Source organism: Colossoma macropomum, unplaced genomic scaffold, assembly GCF_904425465.1.
Source record: "Colossoma macropomum unplaced genomic scaffold, Colossoma_macropomum, whole genome shotgun sequence".
NCBI lineage: Eukaryota > Metazoa > Chordata > Actinopteri > Characiformes > Serrasalmidae > Colossoma > Colossoma macropomum.
Genome location: NW_023494793.1, coordinates 1999388 through 2017624, shown reverse-complemented (window position 1 = coordinate 2017624; position 18237 = coordinate 1999388). Strand labels below are relative to the sequence as shown.

At 40.9% G+C, this 18237-nt stretch overlaps 1 protein-coding gene across 2 annotated transcripts in view; it reads right to left on the bottom strand.

Moving 5' to 3' along the window:
• The window catches only part of grk5l (G protein-coupled receptor kinase 5 like), a 95411-nt gene extending 84488 nt beyond the window's left edge, over positions 1 to 10923 (bottom strand). For both annotated transcript variants that reach the window (XM_036578191.1, XM_036578190.1), the window contains exon 1: positions 10824 to 10923. In XM_036578191.1, the coding sequence (XP_036434084.1) occupies positions 10824 to 10875 (52 nt within the window). In that variant the 5' untranslated portion in view covers positions 10876 to 10923. The remainder of the gene's footprint in view (positions 1 to 10823) is intronic.
• Between the last annotated feature and the right edge of the window lie 7314 nt (positions 10924 to 18237).

Sequence of the window (18237 nt, the reverse complement as noted above, 5' to 3'; positions counted from 1 at the left end):
TGATAAAAAAAGCTTGCTTTGGGATTAACTAATCAAATTTTATATCTATATCATCTATAATACCAACAATTACAACCCCATTTCCAAAAAAAGTTGGGATGCTGGGCAAAATGTAAATAAAATTGTAAATAAAAACAAAATGTAATGATGTGCAAATCATTTAAACCCTATATTTCACTGAAAATAGTACAAAGACAACATATCGAATGTTGAAATGGAGAAATTTTTATTGTTTTTGAAAAATATTTGCCCATTTTGAATTTGATGTGTGGCAACAGGTCAGTAACATGATTGGGTATTAAATAAGCATCTCAGAGAGGCGGAGTCTTTCAGAAGTAAAGATGAGGAGGGGTTCACCACTCTGTGAAAGACTGTACAATCAAATAGTGCAACAATTCAAGAATAACATTTCTCAACATAAAATAGCAAAGAACTTCTGATTTTCATCATCTACGGTACAAAATAACATTAAAATATTCAGAGAATCTGGAGAAATCTCTGTATGTAAGGGACGAGGCCAAAAACCAGTATTTGCTGGCTGTGATCTTTGGGCCCTCAGACAGCACTGCATTAAAAACAGACATGATTCTGTAGTGGAAATCACTGCATGGGCTCAGAAACACTTCTGAAAAACACTGTCTGTGAACACAGTTCATCACTGCATCCACAAATGCAAGTTAAAATTCTAAAACGCAAAGAAGAAACTGTACATAAACAGGATCCAGAAACGCTGCCACCTTCTCTGGGCCTGAGCTCATTTAAAATGGACTGAGGGGAAGTAGAAAAGGTGTCCTGTGGTCCGACGAATCAACATTTGAAGTTGTTTTTGGAAATCATGGACACTGTGTCCTCTGGGCTAAAGACCACGCAGCTTGTTATCCCTCCGGGAACGACTGTCGTTCATTGGCGGTCGTGACTGTTTAGGCTGTGAAGCAACGTGACTCGTTCTTTTGCACACGTGGGTCAGTTTAGGAGTTGATCTGTTCAGACTGATGTCGCATACAGATCACATTTAAAAGATAATGTGAATTGCCAAAATCAGATTTCGGCTGTGTGATCAGATTACCTGCTGTGTGAACGTAGCCTTAGCTTCCATGTTGCAGACTGGACGTGGCGGAGTCACGTGACCACACACACTATAGTAAGTTTTTAAAGGGACAGTATATGAACACACAGACTGGGGAAAGGATTAACAGAATTTACAAAAATCTAAATAACTGGCATGGGCCAGATTACGCCGGTTAGAGGTTCTGAATGTGGGTTTCGATTAACCTTCGATTAATCGCCCAGCCCTAGCAAGCAATCCAAGATAAGGTCCTACACTATCATTTCTATCCTCTAAAATAATCAAACACAAAGGAACTCCGCCTGACAAAAACCAGAGTTAACCAGAACTGTCGTCAGTCAGGTACAGTCTGCTGTAAAGTCACGCTCCACCGCACACTTTGCATTCTTCATATGCGCTATCGCTAACCGCTATAGCTCTTCCTGTAGCGCATGCTTTAAACACTGCTTAGACCAACTCATTCATCAAAAACACGTACACCACAGGACTAAAAGGAATGTGCACAGATGTCTGCTACCTCGTTGTGTATGTAGGAGGCATGTGAACCTTTCACACGGCATGACCAATCACTAACCCTTAAAGGAGAACTCCACCCATTTTTCAAAGTCTCTGCTTAATTAAATTGTTAAGATGTAAAGAAAGTCATTCAGAGAGGTTTGGAGTGAAATGCTTACTTCTAAATAAACGTACAGAGTCAGGATTCTTCACAGTGGTGGTGATAGGAACCAGATGTCTGAAGCGTTTAACGCCTTTAAAAGCTCCCTCACAGCAAGTTATTACATCACATGGTTATGAAGATGATGCCTGATGTCCAAGACATTGTTTCAGGAAGGTTATGTAAGGATTTGGCCTAAAACATGTTTTTGAAAGCCATTCGTGGTAGAGGGGTACATGCAGCGGGTTGCATGGCAAAATAGTCCCCCCCAAAAAAAAAGGGTAAATCTGGAAAAATAAGTTGTTACCATTATCAGCAAAAATAAAATGAGAACATATTACACCAATATGATAATTTATTACGTATTACACATACGTATTACACATAGTTCACTGTCTTTTTTTGGACAGTAAACAAATAAATACATAAATAAATACATAAATAAATGAAGTTTTTTTCTGTTGTATACCTCATAACCCCTAGTTCCTATCACCACCACTGTAAAGACATCTAAGTCGGCAAGTTTCTCTACAATTAATTATTTCACATCAAGCCACTCAATGGCTTCTACATCTCAGTGACTGAATTATGCACAAATTTTGAAAAATCAGTGGCGTTCCCCTTTAAACCTCAGTGAACAGCCACAAAAGACGCATGAGCAACGCCCAAGAATAATCTCTTTACAGTTCAGTCCAAAACAGTGAGTGCGGAGGTGGTCATCATCGCAAATCTCGCCCAATATTTCCTCACAATGGCTGCAAATCTGATTTATCCATCAATCGATCAGTCAACATTCACCACATCAGATTAGCATTCAGCAATCCTAGTTTTGGGATTTAAAATTTGCTTTCGTCAATTCAAACTAAACTAAGGTTCACTGACCCCATTAAATGCTCATGTAGGCTTTAGTGCAGGGTCTTTTTTTGACATTCACCATGTTAAATTAGCTTTAGCATTTATCAGGATCAACCTGTTAATCTCAGTTTTGGTCTTCCAGTAGAGGCTTTTGTCCATTTAAGCATTTATTTATTTAACACCATTAAATAATTATTCCTTTTTTAACATCTCTAATGCGCAGACTACAGCACAGGTTAGCATTTGTTAGCAGTCATTGTGTGGAATTAGCTTTAGCATGTCAGAAACACCTTGATTTGGGGTTTTTGGTCGGTTAAATGTATCCAAAGTGCTTCACTGACACCATTTAAATGTTTATTCCTACTTTTGACAGATTTTAAAATTGCTAAAATTTAGACTACAGTGCCAGTTAGCACTGTTTTTACCAGTGTCTATGTAAAATTAGGTTTAGGTTTTTTGTGATAGATTTTTTCATCTTTTAACGCTAAAACACAGGATATCGCCAGTTAGCAATGTTTTTAGCATTCACTATGCTTATTTAGCTTTAACAGCGTGTTAATGTATGACTAACTCTCACCAAAAACACTCCTTTTTTGGATTTTAAGAGCACTAGCATGCAATTATATGTAGCACTTACTATGGTAGATTATCTTTAGCATTCATAAGAAACACTGTTAATGGCAGCTCTTTTAGTTCATTGAATTTAAAGGTTTTAGTTCATTTAAAAACATAAAAGCCACTCAATGTTCATTCTTTTTTGGATTTTAACACTGCTGGCATGCAAGCTATAGCAACATTTAGCATTATATTTAGCATTCACTGTGGTAGATTATCTTTAGCATTCATGAGAATTTTGGACAACTCTTTTCAGTCGTCTTAGTTTGGAGGTTTTAATAGTTGCTTTGGTCGGTTTAAACTCTTGCTAAGTTATGTTAAATTAGCTACAGAATGAATCAGAAACACTGTTAATCAACAGCTCCTTCTCACTAACACCATTAAATGTTTGTCCTTTCTTTTTTGGATAGATTTTTTCATCTTTTAACACTAATAAACATTGCCAGTTAGCAATGTTTTTAGCATTCACTATCCTTATTTAGCTTTAACAGCGTGTTAACGTACGACTAACTCTCACCAAAAACACTCCTTTTTTGGATTTTAAGAGCACTAGCATGCAAGCTATAGCAACCGTTAGCATCATGCTTAGCATTCACTGAGGTAGATTATCTTTAGCATTCATAAGAAACACTCTGTTAATGGCAGCTCTTTTAGTAGTGTTAATTTAAAGGTTTTAGTTCTTTTAAAACACTAAAGCCATTCAGTGTTCATTCTTTTCCTGGATTTTAACACTTAGCACGCAAGCTACAGCAACATTTAGCATTATATTTAGCATTCACTATGGTAGATTATCTTTAGCATTCAAAGAAACACTTTAAAAGGTTTTAGTTCTTTTAAAACATCACCAAAGTCATTCAATGTTCATTCTGTTTTGGATTTTAACACTGCTAGCATGCAAGCTACAGCAACAGTTAGCATTATACTTAGCATCCACTGTGGTAGATTGTGTTTAGCATTCATAAGAAACACCCTGTTAATGGCAGCTCTTTTAGTTGTGTTAGTTTGGAGGTTTTAGTCCATTTAAACATTCTCTAAGAGGTTCACGGACACCATTTATTTCTTTTTTTGGCAGATTTAAACCCGGCCAGTACGCAGGCTACAGCGCTTTCAGCGAATAAAGTGCACTTGACTGGAAAGATAACGAGGAGGAGCTTCATACGAGCACATCCTGTAAATAAATCATACATCATAAGACCCGCATGAATTATAGATGGCAACCGCACATCAGGCCACTAAATCCCGGTGTTGAGTCTTCGTGCCCAAATAATCCTCAGGCAGGAAAGTAATGGCTGACATTGATGAGTTCTCTATTTAGTTTGGGGCTGACGGGCCCTGGCTGGGTTTTCTAGTGATTTCGGAAGTGTGGCTTGGGCCGTGTAAACAGACTGTGTGGCCTGTAAACTCTGCCTTTTCCTGTTATCTGCTGCGAGTCGGACATTTGGACGCGAGGCTTGCGTGCCTTGTGCCTCATTTTCGGTTCGAAAGGCAGCGCGATCAACAAACCGGGAGGGGAATACTAAACACGGCGTGGAGTCATCGCTCATCTGCGACTCGATAAATAACACGAGCACACGCTGAATTAATAGACACACGTCTACAGACAAGCTGTGAGCGCACAGTTTAACTCACTATCTGTCAGCTTGGCTACAGGCCTGCACAAACCAGTAAACAAACGCGCACTGTAAAGGCCTCCTCCACTCAAACACGCACAAAAACTCTGACTTTTTGACCAAAAAACAGCATCTCGCTCCTCCTACTCACGCGCATTACCGCTGTCGTAACAACCCATCAGGCATAACATTCTGACCACCTCCTTATTTCTACACTCATTGTCCATTTTATCAGCTCCACTTACTATATAGGTGCACTTTGTAGTTCTACAGTTACAGACTGTAGTCCATCTGTTTCTCTGATACTTTGTTAGCCCCCTTTTACCCTGTTCTTCAGTGCTCAGGACCCCCATGGACCCTCACAGAGCAGGTACTATTTAGGTGGTGGATCATTCTCAGCACTGCAGTAACACTGACGTGGTGGTGGTGTGTTAGTGTGTGTTGCGCTGGTCTGAGTAGATCAGAGTTTTAAATACCTCAGTGTCACTGCTGGACTGAGAATAGTCCACCAACCAAAAATATCCAGCCAACAGCATCCTGTGGGCAGCGTCCTGTGGGCAGCGTCCTGTGGGCAGCGTCCTGTGGGCACTGATGAAGGACTAGAGGATGACCAACACAAACTGTGCAGCAGCAGATGAGCTATCGTCTCTGACTTTACATCTACAAGGTGGACCGACAAGGTAGGAGTGTCTAATAGAGTGGACAGTGAGTGGACACAGTGTTTAAAAACACCAGCAGCACTGCTGTGTCTGATCCACTCAGACCAGCACAACACACACTAACACACCACCACCACGTCAGTGTTACTGCAGTGCTGAGAATGATCCACCACCTAAATAGTACCTGCTCTGTGAGGGTCCATGGGGGTCCTGAGCACTGAAGAACAGGGTAAAAGGGGGCTAACAAAGTATCAGAGAAACAGATGGACTACAGTCTGTAACTGTAGAACTACAAAGTGCACCTATATAGTAAGTGGAGCTGATAAAATGGACAATGAGCGCAGAAACAAGGAGGTGGTCATGATGTTATGCCTGATCAGTGTCTGTGCCAATGAGCTCTGTTCTCATCTGGTTCAAGAAGCAGTGCCGAAACGCTCCTTCCAACTTTAGCAGGGGCTAAAACTGCTGTAGGCCGGAAAAGAAGACGTATGCAAATGTGTTGGTTTTTGTGACATCACAAAAGCACTCAATTCAAAACTGGCTACATCTGCAGTGCATTGTGAACTGGGGAGTGAACGGTACAGTAAATACTGTACAATGTCTTCAAACTCTTAGTTTAACTATCCTAATAATTAAAAAAGTAGTTTTTGATGATATGAACCCTTTAATGTAACAATATTCCATTCATTCAAGTCCACTTCTGTTAGACCAGTCATCATGAAACGTTTGTCAGCTGCCACATACATTCTCTTATGTCAAAATAATAATAAAAACTAAGAGTATTGAGGTTTTCATAAGACAGCAATGCTAAAGACAGTCGTGTGCAAAAGTTTAGACGCCTCTGGTCAAGTTAACATACCCTCTACAGAGAACACACTTCTGCACATTTTAATGCACAACTGCTGTTTGTTTGCTGAATTTAACATTTCATTGCAGCCTTTGCAGAAGTTACGGCACATTTTATATGTTTTACCCCCCCTCAATATGTTAAACTCAGCAAATAAATAGAAACTGTGCACAAACAGTTGAAGATATATGCTATATTTAAGTGTATTCCCTTTAGAGGACGTGATCACTTTTTTCCCCACTTACAAAATCAACAAAACATGTCATTTAATCATGCTCCTCATAATGACAAAATGTGAAAACTTCAGCGTGCCAGCTCATCAGAAAGAACGCCGCACAACATGGCCTTTGGTACGAGCTCATGTGAAGTCGCAGGGAGGGCAGCCCTGGGGGGATTCGTTTAGGATTCCTGGGGAAGTTTAGAAAGAAACACAACTGGACCCGTGCCACCCCCCACTGAATTTAGAGTCATGACTCTTTGGCCTTAGCGCATTTATCCTGTCACAAGCCTTCATTTAGCCAGATTAGCAGCGAAGACGTATTGGCTAACATTACCGGCTCTGTTCCAAATCTCCACACATAAAGCTGCGCCTCAGTGAGCTCGGCAGCGAGCCTTCCTTCTGTCAAAACCTGGTCATTTATGGTAAACTCCAGCCGAAGGGCAACAGTGATCAGGGGAACTGAATGTACAGAGCTGTGTCTGCAGCCCACAGGGATTCTGGGTAATGAATCGCAACCGAAAGGCACACGGGGGGTTAGTGGAAGCGTCTGAAAAGGTTCACTGACTCCATATTTTGTAATCCGACGTGAACAATGACATAATTGAAGCCGGAGAGCAGGAGCAGAGAGAGGAAATAGGAAATTCACGCACTCTTTTTGTAGCAGGGCTGGACGATATTGACAAACTATAGTATTGTGATTACACTGCTACATATTGTGACTGCGATACAGTCTTCAGTATATTCGAAAGTGCAATGGTAGATCAATGATGTGACACAATCAAAATATATTAGATCTGATGGACGCACCTCGATTCAGAGATACTGGCCCAATCCCATTTCTTCTTTTTACCCCTAACCCCTTGTTTTCGAGTGTCACTCTAACCCCTGGGAACTGAGTTACAGGGTAGTGGTTGAAATCTTCCCTCTGAAATGGGACCCTCAAATAAAAAGAGCATCACTTCATTAACAGCTACTAGCGCTGCTCTGTAGGCGACGCTGCCAGTCTGCAGTGACAGCAGAGGAGGGTAAAGTTCAGCTCCTCACTGCTGGGCTTTAGTTACATTTAGGGCATCATATTCTTTCAAAGGGGGGCAATTATTTATTATCACCCACCCCTAATTCTTCAGTGATATGAAGCTGAAGTCAGTTTTTTGCCAGCTTCTCTTTCAAATTTTCCCGTTCCACCTTAAATGGTGCAGCAGTTACATTCTGGTGCTTCAGACGTCAGAACTGCTGTACTATTTAAGGTGGAACGGGAAAGTTAGCTAGCTAGCTACCGAGACATTAGCATGCTATTAGTGATTTTTTATGCTTGTTATGAAGGAAACGATCATAATACACTGAAACGACATTAAACTCAGATAATACAGTGATTATAATAATTTTTTAACGGAGAAAATTCTCACATTTGTGTGTTTCTTTGGTCTCTTGTGCTCCATCTTACCAGTTTTTCTTTTTTCTCATAACTCTCTGTTTGGAGCCTCTGAAAAACCTCTGTTTGGAGGGTCATGTAGCCCCAACACTTCGCCCTACCCCTCTATCTCAACAAGAATCAGGACACCCTACCCCTAGACGTGAACACGCAAAACAGAGGGCTAAGGGATAAGTGGTAGGGGCGAGGGGTGAAATGTGATTGGGCCACTGACTGGTCGGGATAGGAGTGGGCAATATGACGATATTTTATCATTATCGTGACAAATTACTTCACAATATGCTTTTCTGCTTAAGCACAAACACAGCATAATTAGTTTGTTTGGCTAATATTGAATAAACATCAGTTCCAATTTATTAAATCTCAGAAAATAAATACCGTGATGCATATTGTGTGAATATATGTCAATATATCTTAATATGTGGTAACACATTTTCACCATATTGCCCTCCCCTACGTCTGGATGCTCACAGCTCACAGTAAAAGCCACTGCGATTGGTTAGAGGGCTCATTCGCATATCACGGCCCTGTATCGTCAAGGCTGCATTCCATGTAAAACATTCACGTCAAGACTGTCACATAAAGCTGCAGCTGCCCTTACGTTTAAAAAAGCGACGCAAACGGAAGAGCAACCACAAACCAACATCCATCCACCACTCTCACTTGAGATGGGAAAACCGATGTAATTCAGGGCCTGGCTGGCTTAAAAATTCTCCGTTTCACTCTGGGGACTCCCTTTCCCACGACTGCCTTTATCATAAGGAACCAAATCTAACTCACTGACCTCAAATAAAGCCCTGTAACAGTTACGAGTACAAATATCTCTTCCCTTTCTTGCTTCCTCTCCACAACACAACCGTCTAGAGTGCAATATGGCAATAATACAGCAAAAAGTCTGAATATAATCAAGATAAAACAAATAGTAAAAAGCAAATGATTACAATTAGATGATGTCATTGTGCTGCCATTCAGTATTTGTGACTATGCAGTTACCCGCTGGTTGTTGCTTACAGGTCCAAATCTGTTTTGTTTTTGTTTTTATGAACCATTTTATACTCAGAAAAAAGCATATGTGACCAAATTTATCACAATAATGACAACATACAGTCATACTGCCCACCCCCTAACTCAGAACAGCATGATTCTTCTTTGATGCTCCAACAGAAAGACAGTAAATAAGCCTGCAGTGCAAGCTGGAGTCTTCTAAAAACAAAAAAAAGGGTGTCACAAATGAGTGACTTAAAGGGGAATTCCACCAACTTTTCAAAATTTCTGTATAATTCAAAGTCAGGGTGGTTTAATGTGAAACGATTCAGGGTAGAGCAACCTAACAACTTAGATTCCTTTACAGAGGTGATGATCGGAACCAAGGTTCACGATGTACACAACGCAAAAAACTGCTATTTTATTTACTATCCATAACCACCACATGTGTTCTGATATTTTTGTGTTGTTGCTAATGTTAACAGTGTTATATCTGGAAAAAAATAAGGTCAGTTTTGTGACTATTTGGCCTCACAACGCCCTGCATGTACCTCTCAGCTATGAACGGCTTTTAAAATATAAAATTTATGCCAAACCTTTACCTCAAAACTTTCTGAAAACGAGCAGGCAGTGAATTCATAACCATTTCATGTAATAACTTTCTGTGAGGGAGGTTTTAGAGGTGGACGTCTGGTTCCTATCACCACCGCTGTGAACAGTTCTGACTCTAAGCTTCTTTAGAACAGAGCACGCCAAACCGCTCTGAACGACTCTGTTTACATTCCAACCAGTTAATTATGCAAAGATTTTTGAAAAGTCGGTGGAATTCCCCTTTAATCCCTGTATCTACTGTCTGTCCTCCTCCTCAGTTTCAGTTTGGCCTACAACGCTAGGCTTATCTTGTCATTCACCACAGCCTTCAGGCCTCCACTTCCAACTTATTTGGCTATCCACATAGCTTTGACGTTAAAATAGCAGATAAAGACGTGTGTTGCCCAAAAATGAGCAAAAAATTAGAGCTGGTTCAACGACAAAGGCCTCGACAGTGTGTGTGAGAGCACCGGGAGAGGAAGTAGCGGTCAGTGTGGCTTCAGTGGTGTCGACGAGAAGTGTTTCTCACACAACATAATCACCTTTTATTTCATTTTTTCGCCCGAAATGGGCTCCATGTCGTGTCACAGTGATTCATTTCAGCCTATAAGGCTCCCAGCTCACGTCTCACCACACACAAAAGGCCATATCTGGCTCAGAACGAGCAGCTTAGCTTACAGGTTTGGGCCCCTAAAACGTTCCCAGACCAGCGTTGGGCCTTTTTCAGTCACAGTATGGCTTTTATTTTGAGAACATTAAACGGATGTAGGAGGCTGATGGCTTTGTTGGGGTTTTTGAGCAGCACTGCTCTTATTCGCCAGCTTCTTGTTTCGAACTTCCCCGTTCCACCTTAAATGGTGCGGCGGTTATTATAACGCCTCAGGCGCCAGAATGTAACTGCTGCACCATTTAAGGTGGAACGGGAAAATTCGAAACAAGAAGAGGAGGGCTGGCCAACTTCAGCCTCGGGCTGTCAAAACGTTAGCAGCTTGGTGAAAAAACGGAAAAGGGGGCGAGTGACAAAAGGCAGAGGAGAAAATAAAATAAATAAAATAAATAAAATAAAATAAATAATAATAATAATAATAATAATAATAATAATAATAATAATAATATAAAAGTCCTTCCTTCATTCACTGTTGAAACACCATCTGCTCATCAGTGTTTGAGAGAAGTGAGATTACATCATCGTCACAGGAGGTGCAGCTCCTCTTTTTGAGTCCAAAATATGGGAAAAAAATAAAATAAAATAAAAAAAAATTAATAAATAAATAATAAGCATCACTTACCCTCTCTTGCTTTTAGGAGTACCGTGTTTGCTACGATATTCTCCAGCTCCATTAAAGAATCCACTCCGATATTTGCCCCTGGAAGGCAAAAGAAAGGGGGGAAAAAAGTCTTCGAGAGGCTCCTCCCAGCCCAATTCTGCTATTTTCCCTACTTTCCCTTCTTCTTCTCCCTCCGAATAGAATCAAAGGCAGCGCATTTTACGCACGCATGTCTGCATGTGCCAAGCAGTTTGGTGCGCACAGACGGAATGACAGAATGGCAGAGTGCGTAGGGGTGGCATTGCCAAAATGCACCGAGAGAAATAAATAAATATCTTTTTTAAAAAAGGTCCCATTAAAGGAGAAATGTGCTGTAGGATTTGTGCGTTGGGGGGGGGAGGCCGAGCTTTACATCCTCTGATAATAATGATGATGATGATGATGATGATGGTGAGGAGGAGGAGGAGGAGGAGGGTGGTGATGATGCATGCCAGAAAGAAAGAGGATGAAGAGGCTGAAGACTGAAGATTTGAAGGTGCTCCGGCCCCGCGGTGGATCCCAGCCTGGCTGACCGGGCTCGGTGCGCTGCCCCCCGGCTGCAGGCGTGCTCCCTCTCCCGGTGGCGCCTCCTCGCTCGCTCGCTCACCAAAGCGCCGCTTCTTTTATTTATTTTTTCGTATTTAGATTTTTTTTTTTTGGTCACTCGCACTTTTTTTTCTTCTTCCTGGCCCGGTGCCCGTGCGGCATTCCCCGCAGCTCCCGATCCAGCGTCCGAATAAAAGTGTCACAAAGATCCGAACATGAAATAAAAGCGATAAAAGCGGCCAGCCGGCGGTGCGCGGGCCTACAGCGGGCTCGGGGTTGCCATGTTCTCCGCATTGATTCAGAGCCGCTATATCTCCGCCCTCCAGCGGCTGGAAGGGGAGGGGGAGGGGGCGTGGCCGCGTCTGCTTCTCTGCGATAGCACACACACTCTTAAAGGGGAACGCCACCGATTTTTCAAAATTTCTGAGTATTCAGTCTTTGAGACAGAATACATATATATATTTATACGTGTGTGTGTGTGAGTGTGTGCATATATATGTGTATAAATATATATATATATATATATGTGTGTGTGTGTGTGTGTGTGTGTGTGTGTGTGTGTACATCATCTAAAGCGCTTATCCTTCTGGGCCGCAGTGGGGTGCTGGAGCCTATTCCAGCTGTCATTGGGCGGAAGGCAGGATACACCCTGGACAGGTCGCCAGTCCATCACAGGGCAGACAGACAGACATACACAATCACACACTGACTCACACCTAGGGGCAATTTTAGCATGTCCAATCAGCCTGACTGCATGTTTTTGGACTGTGGGAGGAAACCGGAGTACCTGGAGGAAACCCACGCAGACACAGGGAGAACAGGCAAATATATATATATATATATATATATATATATATATATATATATATATATATTTTGATAGATAGATACTTTATTACACAGGACAGCAATAATAATAATAAGGGTGAAACAATATAAAAAGAAGACTAAATACAAAAAACCTATCTACAGGCATAAATACACATAGAAATATACAAAAATCTGCAATAAGATCTATAACCTTAGATGAAAAAGGCAGTTTAATAACAGCATATAATGACAATACTGAATAAATATGTGCATATATTGGTACTGAAATGAAGTGTCCAGGTGTGGAGTGTCCAGATGTGCAAGATGCACGGTAGGTTACAGAAAGTGTAATATGTACAGTAAGGTGACCACATGTGCAGATGGATAAAATAAACCTATGATTTAGCCTGAGATTGAGATTCAGTCCTCATCTCTCCTCTTCCCTCTTCTTCTGGCCCCCTGGGAAGAGTTGAAGAGCCTGATGGCTCTGGGGACAAAGGATCTCCTGTCTGTTGGCAGAGCAGCTCTGTGACAGCAACCTGCCACTAAACACATAAACAGTCGTTCGGAGTGGTTTGGTGAGAAACGGCTTATTTTTTAATAAACCCACAAATTCAGATGTCTTTACAGTGGTGGTGATAGGAACCAGGAGTCACTGTGTCTACAACATAACCGTTTACAGCATAACCAGTTTATTTACTCTGCAAAGGGAATCTACATGTGTTTTCTGAGTTTTTATGTAATGTTGATGATGTTAAAATAGTGATACGTTTGGGAAAATACGTGGACTATTTTGCATCACAATGCCCTGCATGTATCCCTCCACCATGAATGGATTTTAAGTTCTCAAAACTATTGTAAAACAGCATCTCAGGCATCAGGCAGTGAATTCATAACCATTTCACATAGTAACTTTCTGTGAGGGAGCTTTTAGGGGTGGACGTCTGGTTCCTATCACCACCACTGTGAACAGAGAACATAGCATTTCATACCAAACCACTCTGAATGACTTTAGTTACGTCTCATTCATGTAATTATATACAGCTTTTTAAAAAATTGGTGGAGTTCCCCTTTTAAAAAGATGGTCCTTCAAGGGTTCTTTAGTAAAGACAGTAGTTCTATGTTGAACCACTGGATGGGGAATATACAACCTTATAGAAATTGGTTCTATATATATAGCACCAAAAAGGGTTGTTCTACTGTTATAAACTTTACATTGTAACAATAGCAGAAACTCTTTTTGGTTCTATATAGAACCGTTTTCAAAAAGGTTCTATACATAACCATATACAACACATTCCCCATCAATCTAAAGAACCATTTCAGTACACAAATGGTCCCTTATAGAACATATGGTTCTAGAACTATTGCCTTTACTAAAGAACCGTTGAAGAACTGTTTTTAGTGTTACTATAGCTTTGCTTTGCCGGCGCCGGTCAGCTTTTTATTCATTTATTTATTTATTTTTACCTTTTACTGTTTTAACGCTTTCGCTAGCATTGCTAAGTTAGCTGGTTAGCATATTGTGGTTCCCCCCATTCAGTATTGGGATAGCTTTAGCATCGCTTTAGCTTAAGCTACTTTTTTAAAAGATACTTTTTTCAGCCCTGGAAGATTTTTGTTTTCTGTTCGCCCCGTTTACTATGCTATTAGCTTTAGCCTCACTGCTTGCGTTAGCCGATTAGCATCTTCTTTATTTTTTTATTTTGTTCGTTTAGTTTTAGCATCGCTGTCAGCTTTGCTAGCGCCGGTTAGCATTCTGTTGTTTCCTCCCATTCACCTTAGGCGGATCCCAATTTAGCTCCTTACTCCCTACGTAGTGCACTATGTAGGTCACGAAATATGGACTTCTACATCCAAACGGTGTATTATGCACCTACTAGAAAGCCATTTGGGATTTACTCGACTCCTCATTTAACATTAAGTTCACTATTTGAGTGTAGAAATCGTAGTTTCTTGACTCAAGTAGTGCACTACGTAGGGAGTAGGCAGCCATTTGAGATTCAGCCCGTATTTAATTAGCTTTAGCATTAGTGCTAGTTTTGCCAGCGCCGGCAAGCGTACGGCTGTGTCCCAAATGGCTTCCCCCTACGCCCTATGTAGTGCCCTAGAAAGGTCGCAAAACAGCGCTAAACTAGTCTAGTTCACACTATATCTAAAGAGAGATCAATTCTGCTAAACTAGCGCATTGTTTTTAACACTTCTCAATTGTTTTGGTCGAAGATAGTGGTGTTTATTCAAGCACAGCATAATAAGAGTTTACTATATACCTGATTTGGGTAGATTTTATTGGCCTTTTATGTAGAATGTGAAATTTGTTGGTTATATACTGATCCCATTCTATTAAAACCTTTGTAAATATTGTCAAAAATCAAAGTGTAGGCTTCTAAATCATAGTATACTGTGGTGAACTATAAGGTTTAAAACCAAGGCTTAAAACCAATTCAGGGTGTGACTTTGAATTCATTTTGAACGTAATCTTAAATCATCAGAGGGGAATATGAACAAATTAGGGCCCACCTGTGCACAGGAAGCATGTGGACGTTCACTGGTGCAAAAAAAGGCCCCACTGACGTCTCGTATATCTATTAATTATCAACACAATTCAATTCAATTCTCAGCAAGCAGCCTTTTTTGTTCTGCATGTCTTCACTGACCAATAAAACCTCTGCAGCTCAGTGGAAGAGATAATGATGCAACTTCCTCAGAGGGCTCTGAGGACTCAGAGTTGATTTTTATCTGCATATCTCACTCAGCAATCCACCACAGGAAGTCTTATGTATAGCTGCTGCAGGGACTGTTAGAAGTCTTTGACCGTCGCCCAGAGCTACTGACTTTGTGTCTGAGCAGCTTCAGTTAGACATGGCAAATAATAATAACAACTACAGTACATATGAAATATGACCATTTTAGGGAACCTTTTGTAAGACAATGATAATGTATTTCTTACTAATTGAAAGAAGTAAATATGCTCTGATTCTTCAGCCCGTTCTTAACGGCAGTATTTGGCGACACCATGTGGTGCAAGAGGGAATTACACAAAGCCAATGATCATCAATAACTTTCAAAACTTCAAACATCAGCATTTCTCAGAGTACAAAAGCCTTAAAGAGGCTCAGAAACCTGCAACGACAGGGTTGGATCATGGTTGGATCTCATGGTTGGATATTTGGATATTTTGTGTATATTTCATTTATTTCAGTCTCAGTATTTTCTTGTATTTTTATTTTTACTTTGTTTACTTTCTGTAGAGTGATTAGCTGAGCCTCATCACAAGCATTTTAATGCATGAATGTCCTGACATGTTGCACAAATGACAAATAAACTTGAAACTTGGAAGTGAATAGAGCTTTAAAGCTTGTTAAAGGGGAATTTTTCAGATGTTCTTCATAATTCAGTGATTGAGATGTAAACAGAGAGATTCAGAGTGGTTTGGTGTGAAATGGTTCAGATGTCTTTACAGTGGTGGTGATAGGAACCAGGGGTCGCCATGACTACAGCACAAATATAGACATTTTATTTACTATCCAGAACCACCAGTGAACCTACACGAGTCTCCTGAGTTTATATGGAATTTCGATGATGGGGAAAAAGTGAAAAATCTGAAATAATACATCTTATTTGGGGACTATTCTGTCTCATATGTACCTCTTCACCATGAATGGATTTAAAAAACCTGTTTTACGCACTAAAACCTTCTAAAAACTATCATAAAACAGTGTCTCAGTCATCAGGCAGTGAATTCATAACCATTTCATGTAGGAACTTTCTGTGAGGGAGCTTTTAGAGGTGGACGTCTGGTTCCTATCACCTCCACTGTGAACAATTCTGACTCTGCAAGTTTCTCTAGAACAGAGCGTTTCACACCAAACCACTCTGAATGCCTCTGTTTACATCTTAACCTTTTAATTAAGCAAAGAATTTTGGAAAAATGGTTGGTATTCCCCTTTTAAGGGGAACGTCACCAATACTAACACAATTCAGTAGCTCCACTTGTTCAGCCTACAGCAGTTTAGCACCTCCCACTGCTGCTGAAGCTATAAAGAGCGACTGAACCAGGACTGCTTTTTGAAAGATGCACAATAGAAAGTCACCAATAAGAACAGGGATATATTGCATATATTGGTCTTAAGACAGAGTAACAGAAACAGCCTGTTTAAAAATGCTCATGTAGAAATGAATTATGACTGTTTTTGGTTCATAAACAACAATCAAATGTCATAAATGGACCTTAGTGGGAAATAAATCATGTAAATGTATCAAATAAGCCCCTCATTTTTTAAGGTAATCAAAACCATAAAGTACTGCGTTCTGCTGACCTTCCTAAATACTGGACACTAAATGAACTGTGAAGAGTTAAAGGGCCCCATCCTACATTTTTCTTTAACTACCCCCCCCCCCATGACATTTGTACTGTTTATTGCACTAAAAAACAGTCATAGTGCATTTTTTCAAACATCTCTTTATGCCTTGGAATCAAATAAGCTGTTTTTTGTTACTGTGCCTTTAAATCTTATATGCGAATGAGCTTCATTCTGATTGGTTCTGCCTTGTTTAAAAAAAAACAAACAGTCCAGTCTGAAACACTTCTGACCCAAATGAGTGGGTGGGGCTAAATGCTTTAGTTTTTATGACATCACAAAAACAACAAATTCAAAACGGAATAACTTGCATCTTGAAATGGCTCTTCAGATTGATAGAGAATGTGCTGCAGATGGTTCTATATAGAACCTTCTTGAAAAGCGTTCTTCTGTTACGATGTCCAGCTTGTATACGACAGAAGAACCCTTTTTAATGCTATATAGAACCATCTACCGCACGTTCTACATCAATCTAAAGAACCATTTCATGATGCAAAGAACCATGTAATCATGCAAAGTGTTCTTGGTTCTATACAGAACCAGTTAATTTGAAGAACCATCTTTTGAAGAGTGTACGGTGTAAAAAACGGTCTGTTTTGAATTCATTGTTTCTGTGATGTCACAAAAACCAAAGCTATTGCACATATCCATATATTCCGGCCTACAGCCGTTTAGCTCTGCCCACTCATCATGAAGTCATAAGGAGTGTTTCAGTCTGAGCTGAATCTCCTTAAGTTCAGTCACATCACTCCACTGCTGCGCTCCCTTCACTGGATTCCTGTAGCTGCAGGCATCACATTTAAAACCCTGATGCCTACAAAGCCAAAAATGGACCAGCCCCTCCCGACCTGATGGCTCGAACCGTACCACGAGCCCTTCGAGCTTCAAGCACAGCTCGGCTTGACCCGCCATCCTTCAAGATGTGTGGAAGACAAGTATCAAGACATTTCCCTGTACTGGAGCCCAGGTGGTGGAACGAACTCCCACTGGCTGTCCGAACAGCAGAGTCTTCAAACGCAGAGTGAAGACTCATCTCTCTATACAGCACTTAAACCGATCAGACATAACTTTATGACCACCTCCTTATTTCTACGCTCATTGTCCATTTTATCAGCTCCACTTACTATATAGGTGCACTTTGTAGTTCTACAGTTACAGACTGTAGTCCATCTGTTTCTCTGATACTTTGTTAGCCCCCTTTTACCCTGTTCTTCAGTGGTCAGGACCCCCATGGACCCTCACAGAGAAGGTACTATTTGGATGGTGCTGGTACGAGTGGATCAGACACAGCAGTGTTGCTGGAGTTTTTAAACACTGTGTCCACTCACTGTACACTCAATTCGACACTCCTACCTCGTCAGTCCACCTTGTAGATGTAAAGTCAGAGACGATAGCTCATCTGCTGCTGCACAGTCTGTGTTGGTCATCCTCTAGTCCTTCATCAGTGGTCACAGGACGCTGCCCACAGGACGCTGTTGGCTGGATATTTTTGGTTGGTGGACTATTCTCAGTCCAGCAGTGACACTGAGGTGTTTAAAAACTCCAGCAGCACTGCTGTGTCTGATCCACTCAGACCAGCACAACACACACTAACACACCACCACCACGTCAGTGTTACTGCAGTGCTGAGAATGATCCACCACCCAAACAGTACCTGCTCTGTGAGGGTCCATGGGGGT